Source organism: Podarcis vaucheri (assembly GCF_965113315.1).
Source record: "Podarcis vaucheri genome assembly, chromosome: 3".
Taxonomy (NCBI): Eukaryota; Metazoa; Chordata; class Lepidosauria; order Squamata; family Lacertidae; genus Podarcis; species Podarcis vaucheri.
In genome coordinates, this window is record NC_138761.1 from 55277926 (window position 1) to 55298328 (window position 20403).

General features: G+C 44.0%; 2 protein-coding genes across 5 annotated transcripts in view; both read left to right on the forward strand.

The window, feature by feature from the left end:
* The window catches only part of LOC309528087 (proto-oncogene Mas-like), a 59446-nt gene extending 46798 nt beyond the window's left edge, over positions 1–12648 (forward strand). Inside the window, exons 1-2 of one of the 3 annotated variants that reach the window (XM_082215321.1) lie at positions 1926–2298; positions 11231–12645. In XM_082215321.1, coding sequence (XP_082071447.1) covers positions 11328–12302 — 975 coding nt within the window. In that variant the 5' untranslated portion in view covers positions 1926–2298; positions 11231–11327 and the 3' untranslated portion in view covers positions 12303–12645. Of the gene's footprint in view, positions 1–1925; positions 2299–5032; positions 6007–11230 lie in introns of those variants that run through there. The other 2 variants (XM_082215320.1, XM_082215322.1) reach the window with 2 other exon arrangements.
* A 2735-nt stretch (positions 12649–15383) lies between these two features.
* Positions 15384–18589, forward strand: LOC309528094 (proto-oncogene Mas-like). 2 transcript variants are annotated; one of them, XM_082215335.1, is made up of 2 exons: positions 15384–15511; positions 17501–18589. In XM_082215335.1, exon 2 carries the CDS (start codon positions 17538–17540, stop codon positions 18507–18509), a length of 972 nt encoding a protein of 323 aa, XP_082071461.1. In that variant the 5' UTR covers positions 15384–15511; positions 17501–17537; the 3' UTR covers positions 18510–18589. The 2 variants fall into 2 exon arrangements, with proteins under 2 accessions (XP_082071461.1, XP_082071462.1); XM_082215336.1 differs by lacking the exon at positions 15384–15511 and adding an exon at positions 15552–15693.
* Positions 18590–20403: the final 1814 nt, after the last annotated feature.

Consider the following 20403-nt stretch of genomic DNA (forward strand, 5'->3'; position numbering starts at 1 on the left):
ATACTATTGCTGTTTCCAGTGGGTGGCAGTATTATGCTGTCTAAATCTTATTTTAATTTGTGTGATCTAATTCTGAAATATTGTCATAGTGATTCTCAGTATGGACAAGGGAACATGATCAAAATTGCATTCTTTTATTTTAGAATCCCTAACCCACCCTGTGAATGGTACATGTAACCATTAGATTACATTCAGGACTACATATATGAATAGGGAAATCCACCCAAGCAGGACAGTCCCCACCCCTAGGAGCAGTGGGTCAGAGTAATGATTGCTGCATCCAATGTTTTCCTGATTCCTGCTGGCCAGGGCTGCTGAGGGGCCAGCAGAGGTCAGTGGAGGGTTACTTTCACAATGCATGGGTAGGCAAACTAAGGCCCGGGGCCCGGATCTGGCCCAATTGCCTTCTAAATCTGGCCCGCGGTCAGTCCAAGAATCAGCGTGTTTTTGCATGAGTAGAATGTGTCCTTTTATTTAAAATGCATCTCTGGGTTATTTGTGGGGCATGGAAATTCGTTCATTTCCCCCCTCAAAATATAGTCCAGCCCCCCACAAGGTCTGAGGGACAGTGGATTGGCCCCCTGCTGAAAAAGTTTGCTGACCCCTGTCCTAATGCCTTCCAGGAGCAAGTGCTTTGTTTGGCTGCAAGTTTACTCCCTGGGACTTAGTAGGTCTGTTTAAGGTTGCCCTGTTAAATATCCAGGCGTGGGTTAATATGTGGCTTGTGTATGTTTAGGTCAGAGCTTTTGAGTTCAAAAAGCAAAACAAAATGGGGGAAAAGATAAATTCATACATACAAGGAGATAATAATAACAAGCCCTTTCTGTTAGGAAAGGACTGTAAATTATGAAGCAAAAAAGGGAAATTCCCATTTCCCAAGTAACTCCTCAAATGTTGAAAGAACGCCTGGTTTAAAGGTAAAGAACCGTAAAAAGAGAAGCCTTGAAGTTGCCCATCAGCAGTTAGCAGTGAACGACATGTGCACAGACCCCCTGTTCACAGTCTTTCCCACTATGGTGAGATGTGCAGCACTTCTACTTAGATTATAACAATTATTCATAAATTTAGGTAGAACTGCACCATCTTTTGTCGTCATTTTTTGGTGACATATTTCTTCTTTAGCAGTGCCTAAATGGCCACCTTAAGATAAAGTTAAGCATTAAACTATCAACCTAAAGTCCTTGGTTGCATCCATACACCACTTCTGGGATCTGCAATCTTCCTATACATATTAGGCATGCATGCATACATGCATACTTACATACTCACTCCTCCCAGAATGGCAGACTTATGCCTTTTCCTTATTTTCACCAAATGGATGCTGGATTTGTACAATTACACCAAAGACACCTCAAGAAAACTGACACAATTCTTAGAAAAAGGAGGAAGAACCTTGAGGAGACACTTTAAATCAGCCAAGAATCATCCCTGTTGAAATTATCAGAGGAGCTTAACAAGGCCTTTACAGAGAATTTCTGTGGGATGCGGTGCTGAGGACCGTATCAACTGCTCAAGTGTAGCACATCATGTGCAAAATTAGGGCTGCCATACGTCCTCAATTTCCCAGACATAGCTAGGATTCATCCGTCGAAAATGGCATCCAGGCAGAATTTTCAAAAAGCAGGAAAAATGTATGTGAGAACCCAGGCATATGACAGCCCACATTAGAAATGTTGACTTTTTGACGATTTTCCAAATTTTGGTAATTATGCAAAAAAAGTAAACAACTTTGGCCAAAGAGCTCAACAACTATTGTGTCCAGGTTTTCACTTTTTGAAATATGGCAATCATAGGACAATAAGCCAATCTGAATACACTCCTAATAATTTTATTGAGATTTAAACTCTCAAAACTTTATCCAGGTTACCAGCATTCTTCCCAATCCAAAATATATCTAATTGTTGAGGTTTCGTATGTATAGCATTTCTAACCTCTGCCAAGAGAGTACAGAAAACATTTAATAGACATAGCCTGTCATGATAGGATCAGCATGAACATCTGACCAGATGTGTCATAGGCTTAGGTTTGGGGAAATATAATTCCATATCCTCATATTCTCAGATAATTACATGTGTTTGTTGGACAGTCAAATTCAGTCTGCCAAATGCTGATAAAACGAATGGAAGTCCAACAAGAGCGTTTGATTGAGTTGAAAGCAAATAACGTGGGAGCAAAGAAGTAACATCTTCTTTCTCCTGCTAGCAAGATATATTTTCCAGCTGTTACAATTCTAGGAGACCACAAATCCCTTCCTGATTAGAAGGAAATATTTTGAAACGGTCCCCTGGATAGCGATTGGTAAGTAGTGCTAATAAGATACATGCATTTTGTTACTATACAGCAATTCAATCTGCTCCTTTCAGTTAATTTAGATAATTGCCCAATCTTTAAAACCTGAATTTAAGGAAGCATGGCAATCTTTATTGATTTTTGGAAGGTTAGATATGAAATTAAAATGGATTACTTCTCTATTCTTTGATTATAAGGTAAAACAGAAGGTTAATATTGATATTTTTGTCTGATATAAAACAGGAATGTATTGATTAGATTCATGTGTGTAAATATCTTTGTGTAATAATATAATTTAATATTTATGATTCACATCCAAACAGTTGAAGAAGACAGAAACTGAAGCATTTTTTTGCTTAAGTCTATAATCTCTCTGTTTTGTTAGTCACTGTAATATATGAGGTAGTTTTCAACAAAGTTTTACTTAGAGTAGGCTCGTTGAAATTAATTAACCTAATGTCATAATATGAGTTAATTACAATGGATCTACTCTGAGTAAAAGTTAAGCCCTATCTTTGATTGATAGAATTTAATCTAGAATTTAGGGAACAAACTTCGTTCAGGATTGCATCTTTCTCCTGACTTCTGTTTCCCCCAGGAACTGAGGGTCTGGCTTCTGAGTAGACGTGTACGATTGCACTGATATATGCACTAATATATTGCACTAATATGCCTCCAGGCATATTATAAGGCAGCATAAGGAAAGGGGTGATGCTTCAAAATGAGAAACAATGGTTTCTCTGCCCCGTTCCTTTTCTAAAAGTTGGCCTTTCTAGCTGCTCTTCAGATTCAGAAAATTTCATCTGGCTTAAACAGCATGAAAACAGTTATTTTCTGACTGGTGAATCTGCAAATGTGCCTGATTATTATTTGTACTGGTGGCTAAGTAGCCTAGTTGGTAGAGCATACATTTTGCAGGCAAAGGACCACAAGTCCACGATCAGGCATGTCCAGGAAAGACTCCCATCTGAAATCCTAGAATGCCACTGCCAGTCAGAGTGGACAACACTGAGGTAGAATCATAGAATCATAGAGTTGGAATAGACTACAAGGGCCATCGAGTCCAACCCCCTGCCAAGCAGGAAACACCATCAGAGCACTCCTGACATATGGTTGTCAAGCCTCTGCTTAAAGACCTCCAAAGAAGGAGACTCCACCACACACCTTGGCAGCAAATTCCACTGTCAAACAGCTCTTACTGTCAGGAAGTTCTTCCTAATGTTTAGGTGGAATCTTCTTTCTTGTAGTTTGGATCCATTGCTCCGTGTCCGCTTCTCTGGAGCAGCAGAAAACAACCTTTCTCCCTCCTCTATGTGACATCCTTTTATATATTTGAACATGGCTATCATATCACCCCTTAACCTCCTCTTCTCCAGGCTAAACATGCCCAGCTCCCTTAGCCGTTCCTCATAAGGCATCGTTTCCAGGCCTTTGACCATTTTGGTTGCCCTCCTCTGGACACGTTCCAGTTTGTCAGTGTCCTTCTTGAACTGTGGTGCCCAGAACTGGATACAGTACTCCAGGTGTGGTCTGACCAGAGCAGAATACAGTGGCACTATTACTTCCCTTGATCTAGATGCTATACTCCTATTGATGCAGCCCAGAATTGCATTGGCTTTTTTAGCTGCCGCCTCACACTGTTGGCTCATGTCAAGTTTGTGGTCAACCAAGACTCCTAGATCCTTTTCGCATGTACTGCTCTCAAGCCAGGTGTCACCCATCTTGTATTTGTGCCTCTCATTTTTTTTGCCCAAGTGCAATACTTTACATTTCTCCCTGTTAAAGTTCATCTTGTTTGTTTTGGCCCAGTTCTCTGGATCAGCAGCAAAGCACAGCTTCCTTTGCTCTAATGTTGGAGATATAAAAAAAATATGGATGCGCTTTTTGCTTTGAATACGTTTCCAGTGCCAGTTCTCCTTTCACAGACATCCAACACTGTATCCTCTTCCCAGAAGCACTTCACCGGGCGGCATGGAGCCTCTATGCTCTCTTCCCAGCAGCTGGGCAGCTGTTGCTTAGTGAGAGAGAGGGAGAGGGATGAGGTAGCAAGGAAATAACCTTACACTGTTATGTGCCCAGCCAACTGCTTTAATCAGTGGAATTGGCACCATTACAGGTGCCACATAATATCCCTTCCGCATTTGCCAGAACTCAATATTTAATGTGGCAGCACATGCACTTTGGAACTCTCTGCCTGTTTATATCAAGCAGGCACCTTCACTGTATTCTTTTGGGGGCCTCATAAAAACATTCTTGTTTAGACAAGCCCACCCAGGTATTTAGAAAGTCTGCGTGCATTTTACTTTCTGTTGTGGTTTTAACTTTCTCTTTGTTTCAAATTATTGTGGTAACATTTTTTAGTAATTAATTTCATTGTTTTATCTTTTTCATAAACCGCTATGAGTTTTCTCCCCTACAATCAAGCAGTGTATACATTTTTTGAAATAAAATGATTAAAGAGATTGGTGCCGATGCACTGGCAGGAGCACCAAAATTGGGTCCTGCTGGTGTGTTTACACTGCACCAACCTCCCTGTACCTTGCTCCTCTCCCTCCCAGCATGCAGCAGCAGCAGCAGCCCACCTGCCTGGCACAGCAACTCCATCCCACCTAGTGGGCTGCTTCTGTCTCTTCCTTGTTGGCAACCTGATCCTGCTCTTAGAGACCATTCACAACATTCCTGCTTCACATAAGACTTGCACTCCATCCATATAGAATCCCTTCTCTCTTTCTCTCTCTCTCTCTCTCCCTCTCCCTCTCCCACACACACCCTCTATTGATCTGCCTAGCTGTACTGCTCATGTTCAGGATTTCAGCCAATCAAATACATCCTCCAAGATACTACTATTTTAATAAATTCATTGTATTTCGAGACAGACGGAGGCCAACAAGTAACTAAACAAAAGCAGCCAAGGTTGTCAAGGATAGAAGCAACACAAGCAGAGTAGCAAAGGAAGAGGCAGACAGATAAATCAGGGGTGGGGAGTGGGGGCAAGATTCCACAAACACTTCTCCTCAAGGAAAAGCCTTTGCAGAGTCTCGCCACAGGGAGGAGGCGAGATTCCGCAAGCATATTGAGGCTCTGGCCAGTACTGGAGTGTATACAAGCCGCTGCTGCGAGGGATGAGGAGGAGGTGGGCTTCAGCCAGCTCTCATCCCTTGCAGCTTTGGCTTGCTTATGCTGCGGTACTGGCCAAAACCTCAGTGCACCTGCGTCACCCCACGCCTTCTCCCCATAACGAACCTCATCACAGCACAGGCTTCCTAACAGTGGTGACAAAGTGCTGCTGCGTCTGAGAAAGTGGCAGAGGTGGTCATGGGGCCTGCAGAGGTCAGATCTGCCGCCCCATGGATCCTGCCACCCACGGCAGTTGCCTCACCTGGTCTCATGGGCAGGTTGGCCCTGATATCGATCATGTTTGCCAAATAATGTGCCCACTTGAACAAGAGAAATGTGACTGCTTTCAGATTGGCAGAACCTTGTCCTCCAGGGGCATAGAAGAAAACTGAACTGACATGCTCTTCCTTTTTTGGTATTGCTAAGATGTACAGTGAAGTAAAACAACTGGTGAGGCTCTCTGGCTCCCCCCCCCCCTTTCTTCTACAGTACTCAATTTGTTTTGCTGTTCATCAGATAAATTCCAACAGACTACACTGGCAGCCTAAGTCCATATACGTATACTCAGAAATAACTAAGTCCAATGGGGCTTACTCCCAGGTAAGTGTGCTTGGGGCCATGGCTCGAATTCAGTGACTAAGTATTTGGTGGGTATGCATAGCAATCGGCACAGCAGAAGTGTGAGGTTTCTGGCCATCGTGAAGCCTTGCTTTGTGAGGAGGCAGCTTCTCTTCACGCCACCCCCAATCTCCAAGTGGTACAAGATTCCAGGGGGTTCCTGGTGCTTTACCCAAAGTTCATGTTTCCTTTCAGGAATGAGCCACAGCGGAGACTGTGGTGTCTTTAGGATAGATGGTTTACTCACACATATATACAACCTGAGTCTACAATGGAGAGGTTCACAGCATCAGCACTCCAAGAGAGTATTCCTTCCATAGGCGCGACCTAAAATAGGATTTTATGTTGTCCTATAACTCCCAACTCCCTTCTCTAAACCATATTGCTTCTAACCCTAACCTTGCCAAACTTTGGCTTTATCGTTTAACTCTGAATAGAGAGAGGGAGCTCAACAATTTACCCCCTCACGGCAAGACCTTTTGATTCTTTTTCCTCTTAATGGCTCATCCCCCCCCCCCCAGTTATCACCTCATAAGGAAGTTAGCCTGGCTTAGCATTTGACATTTGACTTACTTAAAGGATTAGACGTGTCAATAGCACACTGCCTAATACTGGCTATATTCCAGTTTTAACATCCCGAGCCCTAATTAAATTCTAACACCTACTGGACCTAGGTACTTTGGGCGTCTGGCACCCACACATTCATAACACCATTAAGATGCTTCAGAATTTGTGTGTTCTGTCGTGTTATAGAATCCAATAAAAAACTAGCAGCAGAACAAAGTAGAAAATGCAGTCAAGAAAGGAAGGGAAGGGAGAAAAGGATGTTGCACAGGGATTGGGAGGCCCTCAATGGATATAGCTGTTGGTGCAAGAATCATAGCTGCTTCAAACCACAGGAGGGGAGAGTGCTCTTGTGTTCAAATCCTGCTTTCCCGAGCCACTGAGAGAACAGGATGCTGGACTACATGGGCCACTGGCCTGATCCAGCCAGTTCTACTTTCGCCCTTGCGCACAATGGTGGGGGGGGGAGAGAGAATTGGCACAAGAGCATATCATTAAACAAAGGAAAAAAGAAAGTATATGTGTGTTGGTGCAAGGAAAAAGAAATATATATAAAGGGAGAATTCCCTGGATGCCAAGAACCAAGTTTGAAGCAAGTACTCTGGTGAGAGAACCTCAGGTAGAGATAGAAAACAGAGCAGAGCAAAGCATGGAAATATAGACTGTTAGACCTTTAAATATATCTTCCCAAGCGAGTTCCAAAATAGTCCCCTCTTCCCCTAGCATAGGAAAAGACCGCATGTTTAGTAAGTTAAAAATGGTTTACTTAGAAACTCTCCAAAGGTCAGGTTCATGTGTTTTTCCATACATCAGTCAGAGAGGTAATAAAACTCCATTTAGTTCCAAAGTGGTGAAAGTTCCTAAATGATTAGCAAAGGAACTGAAAAATTGTTTGTGAGATCAATATGGCAAAGCAGGAGCGACCAGCTTAGCCTCTTCACATGCTGACCTTCTTATGTAGACTGAAGGGGAACAAAGGATTGGTTATCTCATTCCTTTCAAGGTGAGCTAAGCTTTGCAGGACAGCTGATTCTATGGTCTCAACCCCTTCAAGCATTACTTAGACTTAAGCATGTTGGTTATATGAGGCTGGTTGTCCTGGAGGCTGGAGGAGCTGCCTTTAGCTTAATTTAGAATTGGGATCAGCAGGTGGAGCTATGACACATACACCCCATCAGAAAATAATTTTCAGAAAAGTTTTTCAAATTCATAATAATCTGAGGAAGACAATAAGATCTGAGGTTGGGCTCTGTAAACATCTTGGAGTAATGTCCCTTAGGCCTCCACCTTTGCTTAACTTGTATATCTGTAAAGAAAGGTAGTTACTCCAAAACATCAGTTAGCTTCCAGTGACCTTCTTCCAAAGGCGATCCAAACCTGGTAAGGACTGCACTCCTGGAACTTCTCAGGAAAGTTGGGTGGATATAATGGATAATGTACTGTTAGGGGTAGCATTCCTTGCAGCCTCAATTTGGAAACACGAAGGAGACCCTTATGAATATTGTTCTTTCCACACAAAGAAATAAGGTCAGCGCTGTGTGTGTGTGTCTGTCTGTCTGTCTGTCTGTCTGTCTGTCTGTTTCAGGACCATATTGGGTATGCTCCCTAAAGGGTTCATACTAGCGCTCACGCTTTCGCTCTCGCTCTCTCTCACTGCAAAATCCTAGCTGCCTCTGTTGAATTCCCAAATTTAGAGATCAGTCTTGTGCTAGAAGTGCCTTGCAGACAGAGGAGACTGGGAGAATCCCCATGGAATCATGGAGTTCTGGAGTTCAGATCAGGGTCACAGATTTCTCACATTGAATAGAGCAGTATTTCTCAGATAAGGTTTTGTAATCAGTCACGGAATTAGCAGCTGAAAAAATTGTTTCCTTCTTTGGTTTAAATACCAGCTACACATATGTTTTCCATTGGGAGGAGAAGGCCACTACAGGGGGAGGAGAGACGAATCACTTCGTGTGGCACATAACGTATTTTGTATTTCTAGAAAGTAAGAACATAAGAAGAGCCCTGCTGAATCAAACTGGGCCAGCTTCCTGTTCTGAGAGTTGCCAGCCAGATGCTGCAGGGAACAAACTGGGTGCTACTTCACAAAGGTGTTCCCCAAGAGGGTTGAACTCTTCACTGAATTGCACTCAGCAGCTGTTGAGTTCCTGGTCTCTACAGTGCAACTGTCAGTAGGGAGGGGGAATGCATTGTCTCCTTCCCCCCCTGTCCTCCTCACAATTAGGGTTTCAAAACCCCAATCAAACATTAGCCCTGCCCCCAAATTTAGTTGGAGCCAGATCAGGATTTCCCTGGGTTTGCCCAGATTGTGAGTATGAGCTTGGACCCGTCATGCCAAAAATTGGATGACGTCATGCCAAAGTCACATTGTGGTCCACCATCTTGATTTAGCTATTCCACCCCCTGAAGGGATCCCTCTATACTGCTTCACAATTTCTTCGGAGGCTAAGCGTAGGGCCTTTACCTGTGCCCGTCTCAACTGTTTTCCTACAGCAGTTCTGTCGGGTCGTTATTCCAGAGTTCCCATTGCAAATAGAACATGCTCTTGTAATGACACGGCTCTGGAGACTATGGACCATGTAATGCTCTTCTGTCCCAACTGGACAGATGAAAGATCTCGGTTTTTAACTCCCCTCGTGAATAAGCTTCATCTCCCAATCCAGCCTTGGATAGTGTCCCTCTTTCTGCAGGATTCTGATTGTTGGATTACCGAGATGACAGCAAACTTCCTGCTTAGTGTGATGAAGAGGAAAATGGCACCAACTTCTTCTTTAACACCACAGCTGCAGTCGATACGCCGCACAACCGAACGAAGTTTCAAGTAGCCTTATTGTACAAGGACAATCGAGCTAGGACATATCTGAGGAGCTGAAGGACCCTTTAACGGTCCTCCTCCAGCCTCAGCAGTTTTTTTTCTTTTTTCCCCCCTTTGTTTAAGTAATCGCCCAGGACGATATCTACCTTTACCTCCCCACCCCTATTTTATGTTGTTATCTTAATGTATATTATGCTATGGCCACACGGCTAATGCAATAAACTCTATGATGATGATTTAAAATGGCTTCCGGCATCCAAACATCAACAAATACTGCAGTACTCACCACAGGAAACCGCATGCCAAGATAGTTGATGGTAATCTTGAGAGGTGGCCCAACCTTTGCTAAAAAAATGGGTGAGGTCACACCAAAGTCACGTTTCAACCCCCCATCTTGATTCAAAATGGCACTCAATCTCCAAACGTCAACAAAGACTACTGCCCCCACCTTAGGAACCCTTGTGCCAAGTTTGACAATGATATTGCAAAAGGAGGCTGAACCATGACGGAACTGGAAGACAGACAAACCACTTCCCAAAAAGATATCATAGATTTTCATACTCGTGAAACCAACATGAAGGGCAGCAGCGGTGAAATCCATATTAAGTGCAAGCAATCTTATCTTTGTTTACAAGGTTTCATTCTTTTAAAGTCCAGGGTTGGCCAACTTATGGCCCGAGCTAGAGTGACCAGTGGTTATGATGATGGGAGTTGTAGTCCTGCAACATCTGGAAGGCCTTCTTTGTAAAATGTTCTTTGTAAAATGTTGCCTCATTCCTGATTGATAACTCTCCCACTTCACCTTAAATAGACCTGTTTCCAGGGCTGGACTTGCCATACAGCAGGGTGAAGCAAGCTGTTTCAGGGCACCATAAAAGTAAGCAGATGGAGTCAGGCATTCCAGTCTGAATGGTGCAACAATGCTTGCTAAAGTGTTGGTCCTGGCAGAGAGTGGATTGGGACCATTTGTGTTCTGTACCAAGCAAATGACACGGGCTGGCACTGGTTCATTTTTTAATTTTCTCAATATATTGTCCCCACATCACTCATTGTTGATAAGCCAGACATTTCCTTTGTATTCCAAAAATACACCTGATTTATCTTCTGCATAGTGAACTAAAGTAAAATATTGTGAGGGTTGCCATACTCCTTTCCCCAGCTCTGCCTGGAGGTGCCAATAACTGAACCTGAGACGTTTTGTAGGTAAAACATATGTTCTACCACTTCCTCAGAGTCATGGGCTCTTCCTTTCAAAGCAGCATTTGTGAAGCCTCTTAAATTGGCCTTATATCGATGAGGAATTTTGTCTTCCGTACCTTTAGGGACTCTGTATACTAACCCCCCGGTTGGGACGCGGGTGGCGCTGTGGGCTAAAGCCTCAACGCCTAGGGCTTGCCGATCGAAAGGTCGGCGGTTCGAATCCCCGCGGCGGGGTGCGCTCCCGCTGTTCGGTCCCAGCGCCTGCCCACCTAGCAGTTCGAAAGCACCTCCGGGTGCAAGTAGATAAATAGGTACCGCTTACCAGCGGGAAGGTAAACGGCGTTCCGTGTGCGGCTCTGGCTCGCCAGAGCAGCGATGTCACGCTGGCCACGTGACCCGGAAGTGTCCCCGGACAGCGCTGGCCCCCGGCCAATAAATGTGAGATGGGCGCACAAACCCCACAGTCTGTCAAGACTGGCCCGTTCGGGCAGGGGTACCTTTACCTTTACCTTTATACTATCCCCATTTGCCTTTTCTTTGCTTAATATGAACACTTGGAAATGCCCATCTGCAGATCTAATACTGAGCAACCTAATAATGGAGTTATTATTTTTTCCACAGGGAAGACAGCATTCTTGAACATTTGGGAAGTGTCCTGACAAGAACCAACCCAAAGGCTCATTTAATTTGGTATTGTGTTCTCACAGTGCCCAGCCAGATGCCAACACAAGCAGGACCTGGGTGCAACAGCACTCTGATTACAGAGACAAGGTCCTTTTCTAATCATACTGCTAATGAGACACGAAGTGACACTGCCAGAGATGAAGTCATCATCACCATTGTGACCTTTGCTTCCATGCCTGTCCTCATTTTGGGGCTAATCGGCAACGGAGCCATTTTCCGGTTTCTCTGTTGTGGAATCAAACGGAATACATACACCGTATATATACTGAACCTGGCCATTGCAGATTTCACAGTACTCATCTCTTACACGATATACATTGTTTTCAGTGTGATTATATGGGGGGAACTCACTTCTGAGAACTACCTATATCCTGTAATTGATATCTTGGCTCTTTTTGGCTACAACACCAGTTTTTTCCTATTAACAGTCATTAGCATCGAGAGGTGTCTTGGTGCTTTTTTCCCATTCTGGTACCATAGTAATCGGCCAGAACATCTCTCGGCCATATTATGTGCTCTTCTATGGATCTTCTCCTGTGTGGTGACTGGTGTAGAATATTTCACCTGCTGGGGAGCTTATTTTTCATGTGAAGAACCATGTTACAGAAAGCATGCCATAGCAAATCTATTCCTTCTCACAATTTTTGTGATTTTTATTCCAATAATAGTCCTGTGCAGTCTGAGCCTGTTGGTCAAAGTATGGCGAAGATCTTCAGCACGGCTTTCCCTTACCATTGTTATCACAGTTGTCCTCTTCCTCATCTTTGCATTGCCACTCAGGATCTCAGCCTTTGTCGTATACTGGCATCCAGGAAAAAAACTAAACTGGGCTTTCTTTAATATTTCTTGCATTCTCAGTGTAATCAACGGCAGTATTAATCCTTTTGTGTACTTCCTTGTTGGAAGACGAAAACAGCAAAGGTCTCGGGAGACATTCTCTGCTGTGTTTCATCGATCCTGGAAGGATGAGACAGAAGTGGTGGTGACACAACAAACACACGTTCACTGAACACTGCCCATGTGGGCTGGGGGCTGATGAGTGTTGGAATCCAACAGCCTTTGGGAGGCCCCAGGTTCCCCATCTCTGCTCTAGAAGCTGTTAGAGTAATGTGACTGAAGTTATTTTTAAAATTTGTATTTCATTATATACATTAAACATACATCTAAACCAATCTTATTACAAATGTATTGTGTTACATATGAGCATATTTACAACAGTCTGTTGATGAATGCACCTTATTGTGCCAGTGTTCAATAAAGGATTTCCAACCCAACAGAGATCTGTTCCATTTCTGACTTCACTCTGACTTAATTTGGCAATTTACATATGACAGTATGACCAGGACCTGGCTTTAAATTTCATGCCAGAGCCCTCCTTCTGCTCTGGAGATGGTAGGCTCTCCTCAGTCCTAAATTCCTCCATCAATCAAAGCTTCAAATAAAACAGTTGATTAAAAACAAGTTATGGAATATAAATACAAACCAATATCTCAGCAGCATGCTGTTTTCACATGACTGGAAACATACTCCATCAAGCTTAGAGTCATATGAAATTTAATGTTGCATTAATATGATCGTTACAACAGCACAAGCATTTCTGCTTTCCAGTGGAACCATCTACCATTTCCTCTGCCTGTGTGCTATTCTAGGGGTTCTCCTGACCCTTCCCCCCCAAAAGAGCTGATTCAGAGAGACCAGAGGGGCATGAGGAGAGGACCAGTTGTGCTGACTCGCACTAAGGCAAGTATTTTTTGAATCTTGCCCAAAGAAATCAATGAGACTTAAGTTTGTCATGAGTAACTGGTCCGATTGTTTTCATTGCATCTTCTTGAAGCATGACTAAGTCTAGAGTCAATCTATATTGAACAAAAGCAATAAGAACACTTGGCAGAGCGCAGACCTCTTAACATTCTGAACCTGTTTCCTCACAGTAGAGCACGACCGACAAATTTTCTTAGGGAGCAAATTCTACAGTGCTACAGCGGTACCTCGGGTTACAGATGCTTCAGGTTACAGATGCTTCCGCTAACCCAGAAATAGTACCTCAGGTCATAGCTGTCAAGTGTCCCTTATTTGAAGGGACAGTCCCTTATTCCAGTGCCATGTCCCGCTGCTGTCCCTTATTGATGGATGTCCCTTAAATGTCCCTTAAATGATGTCCCTTAAATTTCAAAGGAAGCAGCTCCTCTCCCTCCCTCCCTGCCAGCCAGGGAGGAGGGAGGCTCCAACTGTGTTGCTTGGCTGGGGGGTTGAGCTTGCATGCCTTGTGTGTGGCTAGTTAATGCAAGCTGAGTGGGTTTTTGAATGCTGGATGCCATTTTGTTGCACGTGCTGCTGCAAACTTTGCAGTGCAAAATCAGTCCGGGGAGTCATCTTAAGTTGAGGCTGCATAGGCCTTGTGGTGCATGTGATTCAGATTCTATTCAGTTGAACCTCTGGTTACAAAGTTGGTTGGACAGTGTTCTCGAAGCTACCCAGCATGAGTTTGACCAGACTGCAGGAGGACAGGAAGACTGGAGTGCCTGGAACAGGTGAGGCTGCAGGTCCCTTATTTTGGCTGCTGGCCCCTTATTTTCAAATCTGTAAGTTGACAGCTATGCCTCAGGTTAAGAACTTTGCTTCAGGATGAGAACAGAAATCATGTGGCAGCAGCGGAGGCCCCATTAGCTAAAGTGGTACCTCAGGTTAGGAACAGTTTCAGGTTAAGAACAGAACTCAAGAATGAATTAAGTTCTTAACCCGAGGTACCACTGTATACAGGTGCCACCCCCAAAAAATACACCCACAGCTGTATTTCAGGTAGTTGTTAATCATGCACCAGGTGGAAGCGGTAGTTGAAATAACAGCTCTCAAGCAGATCCTAACTCAAAGAGTTCAGGGAAGAGATTGTATTCTATTCTATATCTAGTATGAGATCATCTGGGGCGCTGGAAGTTAAAATGAATTGTATTTGGCCTAGAAATACATTGGTGACCAACAAGGTAAATACAAAATCAGTGTAAAGAGGATATTTTACAGCTAGTACAATAAATAGTAAAGCCAGGCTGCTACATTCAGAACAAATTGACATTTCTGAGCTGTCCTAAAAGGCAATTACACACAGGGTGCGTTCTAGAGGTTGTATTCAACCTAGTGCTAAGGCAAACATTCTGCCAGTGCAAGTTTTCTCTCTCTCTGCACAATTGAACATTTTCCCCCTATAAACCTTGAGTTTGTTCTGGTGTCCCCGCCCCCCAACTTTCAGGATCAGATTTGTGAACACTGCAGAACACGGATGGTAGAAAATATAGAGGAAAGTCCCTGTGTGCAAGCTGAAGGTGTCCACTCAATGCATTTTTCTTAATTGAATACTGTCCTCGTAGTCATTTCAAGAGATTTCCAAAGCATACAAAACAGTGACCCAGTTCCTTTGTCTTTAGAAAGGGGCACCGCTGATTATGTGGTGCTAGAAATCACTGGATGGCATCACCCTGTGGCTTCATATTATCATTATTTATTATTATCAAAGAGATATTAAGAAGCATTAACAGTTGAAGATATTAAGAGTTGTAACCAGTGCTATTTTTCTAGAAAAAGAGGTTCCAGGACTCACCATGAATGCCTCCCTTGTTCTCTTATAATGGCAATGGTACCCACCTGAGAGGTGCCTGAAATGAGTTCCAGTGACTTTTGACTGAGAAAAAGCCCTGGTTGTAACTTTATAAAGCCACATACGAGAGTTCTAGCATGGAAAGCAGTAGCATAGTACCATATTTTTAATATTTTGTTGGAAGCCGCCCAGAGTGGCTTTGGAAACCACTTATTATTAAAATTATTATCACCACTTTCAAGTATCTTCCCGCCAGCAGAACCACAATGAGATTGCTAGAAGAAACTATGCTGATGGGATCAAAGTTGCTGAGAGGACCAGGGGGGATGTATCTCCATCTTTGCCCAAGAGCAGGTTATCTATAATTATCATAATCATAATCTACCAGGCTGATCAAGAAAGTCTCCATCTGAAACGGGAGTAGGAAGCTGGATCCAGTGTAATGATATTGTGATCTTCACAATACTGCAGCTAACAGTTTTTGTGAGGTCATGAAAATCTCATGTTGTTTGTTACATAGGGCGCCCATCATCATACTGAGGTGGGCCATACAATTGCAGCAGTACAGTTTTATGAAGGACAGAAGCATGAACACAGGAAGTTGAAAAGAAAACTGGAGAACGATCACGGTAGTATTCAGATTTCTGTCTTGCGACTGCTCTTACTAATTTTATTAAAAGAAAGGCCAAGAGTTTCATTACTCACATGCGTCTGTTTAAAAGGCATCATAGAGGAGCATTTTTAAGGAGCACAGTGTCAAACAGATCACTGCTGTACCTTGAGTGGAAATGGACGGATGAGGGAAACAAAGGTAAAGTGACGATGTCTTATTTCCATCAGTCACTTGCCTCTAAAGCCTTCTCTGCAGAAATAAGGTTAAAATTTATTTGCGTGGACAGGCGAAGTCCACAGATCCCGAGTGGTCCCCCCCCGTCATGTGGAATAACGACTCAAGACAACGTGCTATGGGATTAAATTGGCCACAACTTTATTAAATTTCAAATGTGGGTAGACCTTGGCTCAGGCATTGGGCGTTCTCCCTCCCCAGTCCCCAGCCGGGGACCTAGGGAACATCAGGGTGGGGGGATGGGCCGACTCTGGAGAACATATGTTCAAGCAGAGATAGCCGCCCCCGTTACGCCGCCGCTGCAGGGGAGAGCAATGACGACCTTTCGGCGTACGGTCAAAGCCTCCCTTCAGAAACCCCTTTAACGGGGAACCCTGGTATTGCCACCGCAAAGAGGAAGATGGACTAAAGGATTCCGCCCAAGGCCTGATACCGCCAAAGTTGTGACGTTTTGCTACGGGAAAGGCAAAACCTGCCAATGCAGGGAAATTCCTTTCTGGCCCTTTAACAGCGACCTTAACGTAGCAGCACCCGCATACCTGTGAAGAAAAGTTAACCTGCAAAACCTATGAAGAAAAGTTAACTTGCAAAATAAGACATTAACTGAGGGGTGGGTAGGGTGGGAGACGCTCTGGAGCCAAGTGAGGATTCCCAGGTAAGATCCTCCCTCTATTGTGTGGGCAGGTAATCCCTCCCCTACCTGGCCTGGTCTCCTTGGCAACACTTCCCCCAGGTGGGATTGGACAACTGACTGAGGTAGGCGGAGACCTCCAGGTATCCCACCTGAGGGAAGGCAAAGCCAAGCCTATGCTGATGGAGCCGCTCCAGATCCAGGGGCTGCGCACGTCCACGCAAAGGGCGCCCCCCATTTTAAGCGGGGAGCGGTCATTCCAGTTCACTGGCATAGGGAGATAAATACTTTAGAAGGCACATTTCTAGTCTGGCGCACAGATTTCTAGACCACCAGTCTTAACAGTCAAATATGAGCGGGCCCCTCAGTTCAATCATCTATTACTTCACAATAGCTAGAGACTTTGCCCAGACTTTTGGCCGTTTAGGGCTTTACAGGTCAACACCAACACTTTTAATTGTGCTTGGAAACGTACTGGGAGCCAATGTAGGTCTTTCAAGACCGGTGTTATGTGGTCTAGACAGCTGCTCCACGTCACCAGTCTGGCTGCCGCATTCTGGATTAGTTATAGTTTCCGGGTCACCTTCAAAGGCAGGCCCATGTAGAGTGCATTGCAGTAGTCCTAGTGGGAGATAACTAGAGCATGCACCACTCTGGCAAGATAGTCCATGGGCAGGTAGGGTCTCAGCCTGCGAACCAGATGGTGCTGGTAGACAGCCGCCCTGGACACAGAATTAACCTGCACCTCTATGGACTGCTGTGAGTCCAAAATGACTCCCAGACTGTGCACCTTATTACAACTTCCATGAGCCCCATCCAGCATGCCAGTGGACAGGGATGATGGAAATTGCAGTCAAAATGTTTGGAGGTCACCATGTTGTGCAAGGCTGTTTCATTTGGATGAGTTATGCATACTAAGGTTTTACAGCAGAAACTGATGAAAGGCCATACCAGTTTTTGTAGGCCTGTGCTCTCTAAAGAAAGACACAAAGTCCAGTATGTAGAAGAAAGCCATGGGAGAAAATTCCAAAGTGGCAAGTGGAATATTGAAATACAAACATTCTTGCCTTGACGGTTTCCTACCTCTATCACTACTTCACAACACCATAATAATGACAATTTGTGTTTGATTTTTGGCAGGTTGAAGAGAATTGCTTCATACATTAACAGTCCCAAGATGGCAGAGTCATACTCCTTGTCTTTCCACACTATTGGTGGAGTCAAAAACCCCGCAGGACAACTGGATACTGGCTACGCCATGCAAAGAACAATTATGATAATAACTATTCCAATTTGTGCTTTAGGATTACTTGGCAATGGAATTGTCTTCTGGCTTCTTTGGAACAAGATTCAGAAAACTAACTTCACTGTGTATTTCCTGAATATGGCAGTTGCTGATCTTACTGTACTCTCCTACTATGTAACAGCTTTCTTTTTATTTTTGAAATCTGTTCCAATCAGCATATACCATTTACACATAGTAGAGTTGGTGCATTCATTTGGATTCAATGCCAGCACCTATCTGCTTACAGCTATCGCAGCTGAAAGATACCTTATGGTCTTTTTCCCAGTTTGGTATCAAGCTAGACGGCCAAAGTATCTCTCTGAAATTATGTGCACCGTTTTATGGGGTCTGTCCGGCCTGATGTCACTGGTGTTGTATTGTGCCTGCTATCTACAATTTGAGTCCACGGTCAACGAAAAGAACACAAGTTGTGAGCCTTCAAAAATGTTCAGAGTGATATTCAACCTCCTGGTTTGTCTTCCCATCATGGTCTTTTCCACTTTGATCCTTCTGATCAGAATGCTGAGGACAGAGCAAACGCCTCCGGCAAAGCTGGACATCACCATTGTGGCCACAGTTCTCCTCTTTATTCTGTTTGCTGCTTCCGTGAGGATCATTGATATCATGGCACGTTGGGTTCCAACCATACATGTACCAGTGCTCTTTTTAATCTTACATTTTCTTGATTCCATAGACAGCAGTGGAAACCCTTTTGTGTATCTTTTTGTTGGATATACAACAAAAGGAGAGGTTGGCGACAAGCCCATCCAGACATATCTTGAGAGAGCTTTCTTGGATGAAGGAACTGAGAGTGCTCCAATGAATACAGGAAAGGCTGTGACCTGGGCCTCAGACTTAAGATAGAAAGGATTATATGTAGAGGTATATTGCAAAAATATTCTACACGTGGGAATACTAGCTCCAGAATAAATGTATTACAGATACTTTAGATTCTTCCTTAATTCTAATAATTCTCTAGGCTCCTATTCCGATTCCTCACCTAGGAGTCTTCCTGGTCCTTAGCCATTTGTGCCTTGTCATGTGATAGAGAATAAGGAAAGCGAGGAAAGGACAGAGGAAAGTAGAGGTGTAAGAGTACATGAGCCTTGCTGGGGCATAAGTGAGCTGGTTGCATCTCAAGGTGGTTCATCAACAAGCGTCTGGAAGAAAGGAAGTGAATCTTGAATACAGAGGCAGACGGTCTGCAGATGATCCAGATAAGAGATCTGTACAGAGGAGTTAATGTAAAAGTGCAGCTTAAAGGTCAATAAAATATAAATTGAAAATAAGCTCCAGCTAGTAAGGACTGTTGCTGGGGCAGTGGTTCTCAAACTTTTTCCTCTTTCAAAAAAAAAAAAAAAATTGCTTTCAGCACATAATAATAATAATAATAATAATAATAATAATAATAATAATTTATTATTTGTACCCCGCCCATCTGGCTGGGCTTCCCCAGCCACTCTGGGCGGCTTCCACAAAAACCAAAAAAACACTAAAATATCATACATTAAAAACTTCCCTGAACAGGGCTGCCTTAAGATGTCTTCTGAATGTCAGGTAGTTGTTTATCGTTTTGACATCTGATGGGAGGGCGTTCCACAGGGCGGGCGCCACTACCGAAAAGGCCCTCTGCCTGGTTCCCTGTAGCTTTGCTTCTCGCAATGAGGGAACCGCCAGAAGGCCCTCAGCGCTGGACCTCAGCGCCCGGGCAGAATGATGGGGGTGGAGACGCTCCTTCAGGTATACTGGGCCAAGGCCATTTAGGGCTTTAAAGGTCAACACCAGCACTTTGAATTGTGCTCGGAAACGTACTGGGAGCCAATGTAGGTCTTTCAAGACCGGTGTTATGTGGTCTCGGCGGCCGCCCCCAGTCACCAGTCTAGCTGCCGCATTCTGGATTAGCTGTAGTTTCCGAGTCACCTTCAAAGGTAGCCCCACGTAGAGCGCATTGCAGTAGTCCAAGCGGGAGATAACTAGAGCATGCACCACTCTGGCGAGACAGTCCGCGGGCAGGTAGGGTCTTAGCCTGCGTACCAGGTGGAGTTGGTAGACAGCTGCCCTGGATACAGAATTGACCTGCGCCTCCATGGACAGCTGTGAGTCCAAAATGACTCCCAGGCTACGCACCTGGTCCTTCAGGGGCACAGTTACCCCATTCAGGACCAGGGAGTCCTCCACACCAGCCCGCCCCCTGTCACCCAAGAACAGTACTTCTGTCTTGTCAGGATTCAACCTCAATCCATTAGCCGCCATCCATCCTCCAACCGCCTCCAGGCACTCACACAGGGCCTTCACCGCCTTCACTGGTTCTGATTTGAAAGAGAGGTAGAGCTGGGTATCATCTGCAATGATGTTTTATCAATAATAAATACTTTGGAAAACAAAAAGAAACAACTCCCAGCAGTAATACGATTTATAACATACTGTAGAACACAACTACTTTATAATATGACCGTGGGTCATCCAGAAAGTTTAAAACAATGCAGCTATATAAGAACATGAATCACTCATTGCCAAAATGTAATTTTAAACAAGCCCCTTACATATGTACGTTAAGCATGTATACAGACTCAATGAAAGGTGTGGGTTTGCTTTTTCTAGGTAATCTGATTTATATTAGGTCTAGTTTGAAACAAACTCTCATTAACACAAATAAGCCTTTCTCTTTTGTGATCTTTCATATTTGTCAGAGTTGAAAAAACCCTGTTCACAACAGTATGTTGTGGAGAACTGTATAAGAACAGCCAATGCTCTTGAA